Source organism: Phaethon lepturus, unplaced genomic scaffold (genome assembly GCF_000687285.1).
Source record: "Phaethon lepturus isolate BGI_N335 unplaced genomic scaffold, ASM68728v1 scaffold9203, whole genome shotgun sequence".
Lineage (NCBI taxonomy): Eukaryota > Metazoa > Chordata > Aves > Phaethontiformes > Phaethontidae > Phaethon > Phaethon lepturus.
Window position 1 is genome coordinate 59,255 of NW_010528384.1, and position 12,930 is coordinate 72,184.

The window sequence follows — 12,930 nt, forward strand, 5'->3', positions numbered from 1 at the left end:
TCTTCTTGAGAATCATAAAATGAATAGTTTCACGAACACTGCATTTTTCAGAAAAAAACACAATTCAACAAAAGCCGAAATTGCCATACAAAGGAGTTATGACCTCATCTGAACGGAGGCAAAGTGAGTCATTAAAAGGAAGACATAATACAAGCCAGATTTCCTGCCCAGCTTCCTCTGACCTCTGTTGGCAGAGCTATTTTCCTCTTGCAGTAAAAAATGCTCTTACCTAGGAATTGTTCTGCCCATTATGCAAGCTCTGTCAGGAGAATACCACTGACACGCTCATACAGCGGGAAGGATCACATCAGGTATGTTCATCAACACATATACTTGACAGTCTCCAACTGCAATGACTCATGGGGAGTCCTCCAACCCAGTTTAAAATTCTCACTCCAACAGTAACCCAGCATTAAGTATTGCTTAAATCACCTTACTGATCTTTAACATAAAACATCATCTTGTCACAATTAAAATGTAACAGAAAACTGAATGTTCTTAAGGCTGATATGCTACTATATTCAAACAATAGGCTGTGCTGTGAATTTATCTTACACCTTAGCACTGAATTTCCTGACTTCCATCCAGTTTATGCTCTTTCCTGTTACCCTAATATAACATCTTGTGAGAAACCCCATACTGGAACCATTATTTTCTATTGAGAATCCTTTTACACAGCCACGTAACAAAACAAACATTTGTTGTTGTTTTCTAATACTCTCCTATTGGGTACTTACGTGACTACTGACAGGTTTGAGATTACTGTATTGGAACCTATTTTTGTGTGACAGCCGCAGTGTAGATACTTGTCAATACACTGGTGCTGAATGTTAATCACTGCTACAGTCTGGGAACAATTGCTAGCTACGTCATGTATCACTAGAATGAACAGAAAGGTCTTAATTGCCTTATGTGCTTTCTGCTTCTTGCTGGAATAGCTAGAAACCACTAGGAAATACTAGAATTGATAAAATAGTTATAAACCAGTAGGAATTTCAAGGGTTAATGATAAAAGCAGTTCCAAAAGTCCCTTAAGGGACTCATTACTCGTCTTCATATATATACAAATCTAATGCTATCCAAAAGAGATCTTGATTGCTTGTATGAAAACTGAACTTGAATGAATTGAACATAGGTTATGAAAAAACGCATTCAAAGATGTCATGTGGGATACAGGGAGGACACAAAGCATACATTTCCCTTAGTTTGGATATTCAGCTATATCACTTGATAATATTCTCATAGAACAACTTTCTATAAAAATAACTATTTTTAGCTATTAAAAAGTAATTTAAAGTTTATATGCTACACTATAATTTTGGTAATTCAAAATTCATAGAACAGATGCAAAGTAGGTACTTTCTGATGCTAATTAAACAGCATGCTCAAGCAGTATTCCCTGTAAATAAAAGCACCTCTTCATTTTTCTCCAAGATCATCATGGTATACTCATAATTAAAAAAAAGTGGGAAAGAAGACACAGAAAAGAAAAATTGCAAGAACACTTTTTAAAAGATCTGTGCGGTCAACATTTTCAAAACCTTCTAATTAAAATACACAAAATACTAAAATTAAGAATAAAGGCTGAACAGAGTGTTCATAAAAAACCCCTAGCTGCTGGCAAAGATTTTTTCTTTGTCATTTAATGATGATGAAGCCAAATAACTGTTGCCGGAATGGAAGCAGGCTGATGAAGAGGCTTTCAAACTGAAGTGAGGGATATTGCAATCTCTATTTTTCTCAGTAGTTCTTCAACCTGTACAATTTCTCTCTAACTTTCATTACTTTCTGTATTAGATGTCCCTTTCAACAGATAGACATGTGTTGATCAAAAATGTGATACATTGCTTTAATATGCCTGCATCCTGTTGTATGTTAAATGTTCATACAGCCAGCAAGTTCTAAGCAGTTCACAAAATATCAGAGGATCAGTAAGTAATAACAATGTTAACTTCCAGGGAAATTAGCTTGTTGTGAAGAACACTTTTCTGGTATTTGACCTAATTTGTGCAAGATCTGACAGAAGCATTCAGCTAACTTAAATAAAAATATTGTGTGTTAAAAACCGTAAGCACGTACTGAATACTTACATTATTTGAACACAAAGTACATTAAGTTTAACAGTACATTAAAAAAAAAATAGTAAGGTATTTCTTAGACCATGAATCGGTTCTAAGAAGCATGGTAGGAAGTAACTAACAATTTTCATAGGGAAGGCAAAAAGATACACAGTAAGATGATTTGTGGACATAATGAACTGGACATGGTTTTTTCCAGTTAGAAGAGATATAAATGAGTGTAATTTAAAAACTGCTAAAAGCACAGTTTATGCATTTAAAAATAAGACACGAACTAAGCTTACTTAGATGTTAGTATGTTTTTAGAAAAACTTAATTTTACTTTATTCTTCATCAATAAATTCTCATTTCAAATCTGGTTTTTTTATTACATACAGTATTTAAATAATGCCCCTATGCTACTGTCCACAAACACATTCCAAGATTCTTAAACAAAATAAACAAAGAAGTCTGTTTGCCATTCCTAGGTTGAGATCCAGCGAATTAAGTGTGGTTTTAGGGGTAATTCCATTATAATTTATAAATGATCCAGGAAGTAAATATGTGTGTGCATATATACATAAACATACATATACAAAGACTTATTCTGTCTACAAACACACCAGCATGTATCCTTGTGATTTATTAACCAAATCAAATTAAAAGACGACTATTTGACAAGATATTTTGCTTTCAGCAGAGGTTTAAAAAAGACAACAAAACAAATTAAAAGAAGAAAAATATTTCCATTCAATTTACCAATTTCTAACAAGAGTTAGATATCTATGGTTATGGGTGTATATATGTGAATGAACGAATAAATCCTTAACCCACCATATCTTTTTCTCCAGTTTGCAAGCTGTCACCCGTGAAAAGTATGGTGTAGATGGTAGGATGATACTGTACCTGATTGGCTCTGGAGGTGGTCATGGGATCAGATGGAGAGGACTTGGTGGTAGTTGGGGAAGATGGCAATGTCTGGGAACAAAGCAGTTCAGGAGCAAATCAACCTTTACAAGCCTTAGACTGAACAGTTAAAAAAATAAATAAACCAACAAAAGTAACATAACTAGAAAATTAAAATAAATAAAAAATGCCTAAGACAAAATCTTTCTCCTACTCATTGGAACTTAATGGAATTTAAAGTCAATTGGATAAATAATGCATGTAAATATGCATGCTTATGCATGTAAAAACAAATTAATGACTTGAAATCAAGATGGTGAACTCACATAAATACTCAATATGCTGACCACATGAGGAGTATATTCTTTCCTCTCTCCTCCTCTTGGGGAAAATGAAGACTATAGTAAACACAAATTCCAGCAAGTTCAATGAGCACACTAGAAACAGTTATCGGTCTATAAATAAACAGGGCCAACATCTGAAAGAAGTTAGAGACATTTACTTTGGCACCTTATAATGCACCATTCTATAGCACGGACTATAGCCAGCAAACTGTGTTCCATATCCTATAACAATTACACTGAAGCTACTGAGTTTTTAGCAATATACTAACTGCTAAAATATTTATTGATCTTTTTTAATCAAGAGGCAGGTGAAAAAATGTAAACATCAATCTCATGATGGATGACCATGCAACCAATACCTTCACAACAAATTACTACAATATATTTATGATTAGGATTAAAAATGTTCATTTAGTTGAGCAAAGGTTAATAACTTATCATCAGGCCTGTGTTCAAAATAAACACAAAAAAGAATTAAGAGTCATATTTATTGATAATGTTTTCTAAATAATATACATATGCTTAACATTAATTCTTGAACATACCAAAAAAGCACTGCTCTGTTTAAAATTTGTATATACATTTCTCTTTTTAAAGTATTAGATCCTGACAGAATAACTCTACTTTCTATAAATGTAGTGAAAATGTAAAACTCCAAGTTTCAAAACATAACATACAATATTGTTTTTTTGTAAAAAGCATGTTTTTTGACATCTTTGTAATATATAAATATTATAAAATATCCAAAATTACACTACTTTAAGAAATAAGATGTTAAAATGCTGTACAATGTGATTTACCATATGGTTATATAATTACTAACCAAAACTATTTAGAAATAAATGAAGCAAAATTTCACACTTTCAGCAGTTCTGCTACTTACAATCATTGACATTCCCTCATAAAATAGGTATACATACTTTTGCACTAAAACTCTTAATGCATATGAGAAAGCTGGGACACTGTGAATGCATAAAGTTGTGTATTAGCAATATATGAGCTTGTACATATGCACACACAAATATTTTAGCTGTATGTTAAGCAATATGAAGTCCATTTTTTTCATAGTACATAAACAAGCAGCAAAACCAGGAAAAAAATATCTTAAGAAACTGATCCTTATTTGTGTTTCCAACTTGTAACTTACACAATAAAACCAAAAAACCATATGCAGCTTAAGCATCAACTGGGTCTCTTTCAAGAGACTTAAGTAAAAAATACTACTGTGAATAGGGCATTATAAAAAAATATGTAGCTTAGTAAAATGTTATTGGTCAGCAGATGTTATACGCTATGAAAATCAAGACAGTTATAAAGGATTCTCCCAAGTCTTTCTGTACAGAGCATGGGTTCAGTTGTGAGGGGCTAGAATTATTTAGAAAAAGAAGTATCAGATTCAATGATAGTACAGGGCCAATCCTATTCAATTATACTTCTGATTTTACTGGGAACATGCAGTAGCTCTCTCACCAAAGTCTGAAATAGCAATGAACGGATTTTCATCATTCACGCCTAAGCTATTGGGGGGGGAACCCAAAAAACCCAACCAAACAGAATGGAGGAAGTTATACCAATAGGTGTTCTTTATTATAGCTATATATGAAACTCTCATACTGAAATAAATTGAAATGTAAAAAAATTGTTACTATTCTCTAGCAAAACTCTTAAAATATATTTTAACTGATGCATTTCAGACATCTGACAGTTTGTGTGATCAACACCCCTGCTACCTAGGGCATACTGTATTGTATATTGTTTTGGTATGTTAGGCTAATTAATAAAAGGAAAAATAGTTTCTTCTTCACAGGTGTTACTAAATCTAACTGGATTTATAAGAAAATATGTAGAACACTTCAACACTGAATAATGACCTACTCACTTATACCACAAGTAATTTAAGAAACTGGAAGCATATCAGTTTTCAATTAATATCTATCTTCCTAAAGCACAGAAATTTATGGCTGCGATGAAAAAAGAGTGACGATACTAATTTCAGGTGACTGTTGGAACTATAACATCTATTATGTAAAAGCATTTCACTATTCCATTTTAGCAAAATCTTGTTTAAAATACAATGGAAAAAAGATAAAAACATTTAAAAGCAAAACAACTGTATTAACAAACAAAATTAAAGTGCGGGCATACACATTTTTTTCCAAATATACATACCAATGACAGAATACTGAAAATACCAATAAGGATTTTTGTTTTGTGTTTTTGGTGTTTTTTCTTTGTATGCACATTGTTTGTCTTTGAGTCTTAGTATCTCTTTACTTTTCTTACTAAGTGCTTTTATATTTTAATGTATCTATACACATATATATCTAAGTGTACATATATGTATGTGTGTATATATATAAAAGAACTAACAGCATTTTGTAAAAATTGATCCTTTTTCATGCTTCTGTTTAATTCTGGAGACACATTAATTTTTGGAGACACACCTATTTATTTCTTCGATATTAAAGTAACACAAAGTAATTTCTCAAAAATAAAGAAACGAAACACAGGCATCTGGATTTTGTATTGAATTTCAACTGGCTGATAAGTAATTCATTGGTACACTCTCAATTGCTCTGCAAGAACTTTTAGGCAAAATTGCTTCCTAAAGAATGTTGGACAGAGCTCAATAATTCTGATTTATTACACAGCACAGAACAATTTCTTTAAAAATTTGGCAAGTGTTTTGCACCAAGCAAGCACTTGAATTTAGTCGTTATTGGGCTTTTGGGAATGAGATGTATAAAGTGATTAGAAATAGTAAGATGAATTTATATTACAGAGTTTCAATTTTTGAGACTGAAACATGCGTACTATAACTGAAGCTTTCCTAAAACTGCAAGCTGACTGCTGGCAAGGTTATCCAGCCTGAAAAAAGCCCGTCTGAATTTCTGCCACACACCACTTTAAGACTCGCAGGGTTTTTTTAAGCTGTATCTTGAATAGAATAGTCCAAGCCATGGTGAAATTGGTCTTCTCTGTTTTCTCAAGTATTTCCTTTCCTATTACTTATGAGACAATGAATGAAAAACTACATTTACAGGTAAGAGACTGTAGTTTGTTTTTACTTTAAGCTTCTAGGACAGATGTTTGAGAAAAGGGGTATTAAGTAATAAAAAAGTAGCTTATTTTTAGAAATAAAATTCTGTTTGAGATGTACGAGTTGTAGTATTTTCTGAAAGTCCAAGAAAATACTTCTTCCTTGTGTTGCTCACAAGAATTGATTATGCTGTGAGAGACTGCTCTCAGGCTACACAACATACTAAAAGGGTGCAAGAAGATGGTTAAAGCATTACACTTCCATGCTTTATATTTCTGAGTAACAAAGCGAAGATATAGCTGTATCACGGCAGTATAGAATACATATACTCCATCTGCAGTGTTCCAAAAGGTCTCTAAGCCCTCTTTTATTGACTTCATGAATTGCCTAATGCAGAGTTGTGTATAAATGACAGAAGTCACACACTAAAACAATTTCAATACTTACACCCTAGATAATAATTATTGTACTGAGACAGTTAACTTAATTCTCAGTATCTATTAGTGTATTTATATAAATAAGAGTAAAAAGGCAGAAAATTAAATATCATTTGAAAACAGGGTTAGAGACATGAAAACATATAAAGAACATCATCTAAATGTGGAGATGAAACTGCATTTACAGCTTACCAATTTCTCGTTTCTCACTACAGGGCTAGCCAAACAAAAGAAATCTTGGTAATAACATTACCCACATTAAATTACTATTAATACTAAGCTAATACTGAGTTTCAGTCTTGCATATATTAATATTGGTGTTTTTAAATAACTGAAATTAATATGATGACAAAACTAATTTTATTAAGCCAATATTTTAATGCACTTTAAGAAAAGGTGGCATCTTTTTTGAATTGTATTAAATACTTGAATACCTTCTGCAGCTAAAATGAGGAAACAGAGCACTGCAAGACCCATTGTGCTGAACAACATAAAAGACTGAGTTACTAGACTTTCAACAGTTTCTGAGATTTCTAAATCTCTAAAAACCTAAAAATGTTTCTAAACAGACCACTTGCTTTGCTAAATATATTGAGTCTTCATCTGCTGTGAACCCCTTTAATCTGTAGCTTTGGCAAATGATTCTCATCTTAGCAATGACTATAAAAATACATAACATGTTTCAAACATAAAATTTGGAAAGAGAAATAATCAAGGATTAATAATTTATTTACAATCCAGACTGTAAAAAGGCTACTTTGATAACTTCAGTGACCTAATTTTACTTGCTACCATTTCACTTCTGTAAAGAACAAATAAAATACATGCTGATGGTATTCAATCCTCTTTGCATTTGGTTTATGCTTTTGTGTAAAAGAATACACAGGGCATAGGGCAAGACAAAAAGACCAAGAAAGCTAGCATACGTAGATGGAATGCTTACTTATAGGTGTTTAGAGGCAATTTATCTGCATTTATGAACTCCGGGGACTTGTCTTTGAAAAAGGAAAAAAGTGTGGTAAGTATGATGTAAAAGAAGATTATCTGATGTCCTGTCCGGGGACAAGGAGGAGTTAGGAGCTTAAAGCAAACCAGCATGTGCCATTTGGATCATCAGAACAACTCTGGATGGAGGGAAAGATTTAGGATGAAGATTACAGTAAAATGGACAAAGAAGAATCAGAACCTTCTCTTTCCTCAAAGTTGTCACAGTAACACAGAACTACTATAAGATCTGGTGGTGTTATATAGAAATACTAGAAAACTCAGTGAGTAACCAGACACAGGCATCAAAGCAGGTAAGAAAATATGGGTCTAAGATTCATGTCGAAAAAGCCCAAGTCCTAGAAGGAAAGAAAATGTCACGTTTTGATTCCAGTGTCCTTTGGGATTTGGAAAAATACCACCAAAAGTACAAAGCCATCAGAAGGCATGAGGTAACTTCAGAATTTTCTTAAGAATCAGAACACTGATGAAAATTTCTGCAATGTTGAATGCTGCTGTTCATCCCCCAACAAAACCTTCTGTTTGTGTTCCACTTTCAAAGCACATAAAATGAAGAGTTAATCATCAGCCACAGAGTTAATAGTGTTCATAAAACACAGTTTTGCATACATACTGAGATTATATCCAACACCGGTGAAATGAAACAGAAAATTAAAACAGTGATCTGGCATGAGAATTAAGTCAAGGGCACATGAGGGACCGGATGTAGTATATATATTTTTATGAATGCTAAACTTTTACCAAGGAATCTAATGTATAGGAACTGTCTCTCCAGTAAATAATGGCAACTTTTTTTTTTTTCCTTACAACTTGTAAACACACCTGCATATCTTATTATTCATTGCAGAATGGTACCTGGTACGATTCTTCATGTATGTTCAAAAGTGAGAAAAGTTTATTAGAAATTGTTGTCTAGATGAAGAGACACAGTGATCTACAAAACTAGTTATTGTTATTTACCTCAAATGAAAAATGCAGAGTTATTTTCTCATATTCTGGAGTTTAGTAAGGTTCATCTAGGTGACAGACTGTTGCCTTAAATGGATGATAAAAAGAAGGCTCACTGGAAGGGAAAAGCATTTAAAAAAAACAATGAAGGTTTCTTAAGGAAGGACGGACTTGGGGGTATTGGTGGATGAAAAACTGAATATGGGCCAGCAATGAGCCCTCACAGCCCAGAAAACCAATCATATCCTGGACTGCATCAAAAGAAGCATGGCCAGCAAGTCAAGGGAGGTTATTCTGCCCCTCTACTCCACTCTCATGAGACCCCACCTGAAGTACTGCATCCAGCTCTGGGGCCCCCAGCATAAGACAGACATGGACCTGCTCAAGCGGGTCCAGAGAAGGGCTATGAAGATGATCAGAGGGCAGGAGCATCTTCTGTGTGAGGACAGGCTGACAGAGTCAGGGTTGTTCAGCCTGGAGAAGAGAAGGCTCCAGGAAGACCTCATAGTGTCTCCCTGTACTTAACGGGGACCTACAGGAAAGATGGGGAAGGAGTCTTTATCAGGGAGTGTAGTGATAGGATGAGGGGTAACAGTTCTAAATTGAAAGAGGGTAGATTTAGATTAGATAGTAGGAAGAAATTTTTTATGATGAAGGTGGTGAAACACTGGAACAGGTTGCCCAGGGAGGTTGTGGATGCCCCATCCCTGGAAGTGTTCAAGGTAAGACTGGATGAGACTTTGAGCAACTTGATCTTGTGGAAGGTAACCCTTGCACATGGCAGGGCAGTGGAACTAGATGACCTTTAAGGTCCCTTCCAACCCAAACCATTCTATGACTCTATGAAGTCTACTGAGTCTTTATAGTCTGAAGAGCTCTTAGCCTGTAATTAAAAAAAAAATCCTCCACTAAATCAATATTCTAAGATCCGTATTCTTAAAGGCAGGTTCCATTTAAGCACTTCAAAGTAAAACTTTTTATTTAAAAATCATGAACCTTTCAAAATTTTTTTTCTTGATCAGCATTTCTGAAGTAGAAGTAGTCATTTTCACTAGAAGAATGTGAATTTACAAATCTGAGTTCAGATATTCAGTTTTGCAGATTTTGAATACAGTGTCTGGGACCATGATTAACGAACAGAAGTTAAAGACTCATGAGAGCTTAATTATCTACTGAAAAAGCTGAAATGAAACTGGTTTCAACAAAAACATTAATTAGGAGTTCTACATGTGAAAGTTTTACTCTAGATTTTCAAGGAAGAAATCCTAAAACCTTTGTCTAATCTTCGAAAGCTAAACATTTCATAGAATCAAAGAATGATTAAGGTTGGAAGGAAGCTCAGAAGGCCAAACAGTGCAAACTCCTTCCTAAAGCAGAGTTAGCTGTAAGATCAAAAATCTTTCCTTCTATATAATGCAGTTCTGCAATGGCCATCTCTGATTCCATGTGCTTCCTGGACAGGCTGCTATAACACCTGCTACCTGTAAAACAACTGAAAGCTGGAAGGAAAACTCAGATAGTTTCTGAAGAAGGTGATGTGATAAGACCACATAATGCAGCCTTCTCCATTGTTCACAGATGCTGCTATTAAGTTAGAGGTGAAATTTAAAGTTTTTTATGCTAATGACAAAGGCAAAAAAGCTCAGGCTCCTGATCACTTTATGAAAACTGTACTCTGTTCCCCTGGGTTACAATATGGTCTGAAAGAGTTGGTGTGACAATTCAAATAGTAAAGAGAGAAAAGGGACATTAGATGCTCATAGCAGTTTCTAGGAAGTACAAGGTCACAGGATTCAGTTAGTTATTGTCGAATGATACCTAGAAACAGCAGACGGCTGACACCTATGAAGAGATTACCTATGTTATGTAAAGATAAAAGATGCAAACATTTGTCAATTAAATATCTATCAGACCTGCTTGGAGGAGAGAACTACTTGATATCTGATCAATCCATAGGATTAGGATATGTGGATAAATGCAGTAGAGAAGGCTCAGAAGGAATCAGATAGACTTGTCTGCAAATCTTCTGAAGCTGAAAAAGCTGAAGTTAGAGAGACTACAATGTCTGGATAGTGACTTCCATTAATAAGGAGAAATGCCAGGCCAGACTCAGCCTCCATGTATACCTATGCCTTTCCTGAAGACAGAAAATGCTGAAACCCAAGCAGTCAGTAAAGGGTTTACCTACTGACTTTCTTTGTTGAAACTGTATGCAGAAGATATTTCCTTAGCTCATTTCTTTGAGGCGAGTGTCAATAAAGCAGGGCAGAACAAAGAAATGACAACAAAGAAATGAGAGCTGAATGCTCATATAGACATGGGTGGCAAGGCTTCAACACAGGTATCTTCATTTATGGGGAGAAAACTACCTCTGCTTTTTGCTAGAAATAGGTAGAAAACCAACAGAAACATCTTCAAAGTTGCTAACGTAAGTAAAACTTATTATTTCAAATCAACCCTGTATCTCAAATGCTAAGTCTACTTTCTTCAACCTGCAAAGTAATACTTTGGGTACCAAAGTTCTTGGGTAATACTCTAAGACAGGAAGAACCATGTAAAAGTTTGTGTAAAAGAAGAAGTTGTATTTCATAATGCTTCTTTTTTGCCAAGTTCAAAGGGACTTGTAGTGTACATTACCCTGATCTTTTTAATGAAACTGTCTGCTATAAAGAAAAATAGCAACACTGGAGTTCTAGATCACAATTACCTGTTAAAAAATATTATCCTTTTAATTTCTTAAACAGAGGTATTATATCTTTCATTAAGATACAGGATATTCTGACATTGGAGGACAGATTACTTCACTGCGAACTCTAAGAACTAAGCTAACAATTTCACTTCTTGGTAAAAATAATGGATTTTACATTTATTGAATCAATATTTATAGTGTACAAATTTATCATTAATAGATGTTGCTTCATTATAGAGAAATTAAACAATTCATTGTGGCTAAAACTGCTCAACATATGCACATGCATATCTCCAAAAATTTGCAGTCATATTATAATGCACCTGTACATATACAGGTAATATATTTAAATTTTAAGATGTAGAGGCAGTCAATAAATCACAGTCCTGTACGTTATACATGGTATTTAGTCTGTGTTTTAACTTCACTAGCAGCAGCTCTGTTCACTAATCCATCCTCCAGAATTTCATTTAACATTCCAAACATGGAATTGTGGTAAAAAAAAAAAAAAAAATCAACAAAACAACAAACCCCAAACCAACCAACCAAACTAAAAAAACCCCAGGAACTGGAAAACAAAAAAAAAACCTCAACAACTTTACAAATAAGTTTTCTGGAGAAGTACTGTGGACAACTTCAGATACAAGACAGGCAGTATCGAGGCATGTCACTAAACAGCTCTGACCTCCAGTTTCTCAGGATTTTACTGACTTACCTAAAAATTAGCTTCATTTCATTTCAAAGGGGAAAAACACTTTTCATTGTAATAGAGAACACTCATTTCCCACTGGGTTAAGAAGTATTTGCATAAAATCTAACATTTTATGAGCAGAAAAGCCATTTAAAATACATATCTCTTCAGCTTTTTCTCTCTCAGGCATAATCATTTTCATGTCTAATAATTGAGAAACTAAACCTATCAAATTGGGGCTTTTCATTTTAGTATTTTCTTATAAATTTTCTAGAGTATTTTTTATGTAAAAGTATCATATATACAGAAAAATAATATAGTAATAAGTATTAGAAATCATATACAATGGCTTATGCACAGTTTCATTCATCTAAAGCAGTCTGATTGTTCCAAACTCATCCTGTTCAAACACATCTTCATATAAGCATTCTGTGTATGTCACTATATACAAAGTAAAGTAATTGCATACAGTTACCAAATTACTTTATAGGACACGGAATCTTGCTAGTGTAGAAGGACAAAACAATCTTTTCCTATATAGGACAAGTGAGAAACTAAAATCTGTCCCATACAGGATAGAGAGGCAAGACAAAATTTTACTAATGTTCACCCATTTCTTTCTTTATCTTTTTCTTATTCATTACAACGGAAAATAACTTAAAATCCTCTATGACACATAAATGATTCTCCTTACAGGGCAATTTTTTTTTTTTTTTTAATTAAAATTGCTCTGGAAAATGTAATGAGCTAAAGAATACTAGATGGATAATATGTTGCAAATATATTTTGCATTGCCTATAGATTTTGAAAAAA

General features: G+C 33.8%; 1 protein-coding gene across 1 annotated transcript in view; it reads right to left on the reverse strand.

Moving 5' to 3' along the window:
• Positions 1-12,930, reverse strand: part of LOC104618140 (RNA-binding protein Nova-1-like) — a gene marked incomplete at its 5' end in the record, with an annotated part of 155,694 nt that overhangs the window by 26,748 nt on the left and 116,016 nt on the right. The window contains 1 exon segment of the mRNA XM_010283662.1: positions 2,964-3,035. Coding sequence (XP_010281964.1) covers positions 2,964-3,035 — 72 coding nt within the window.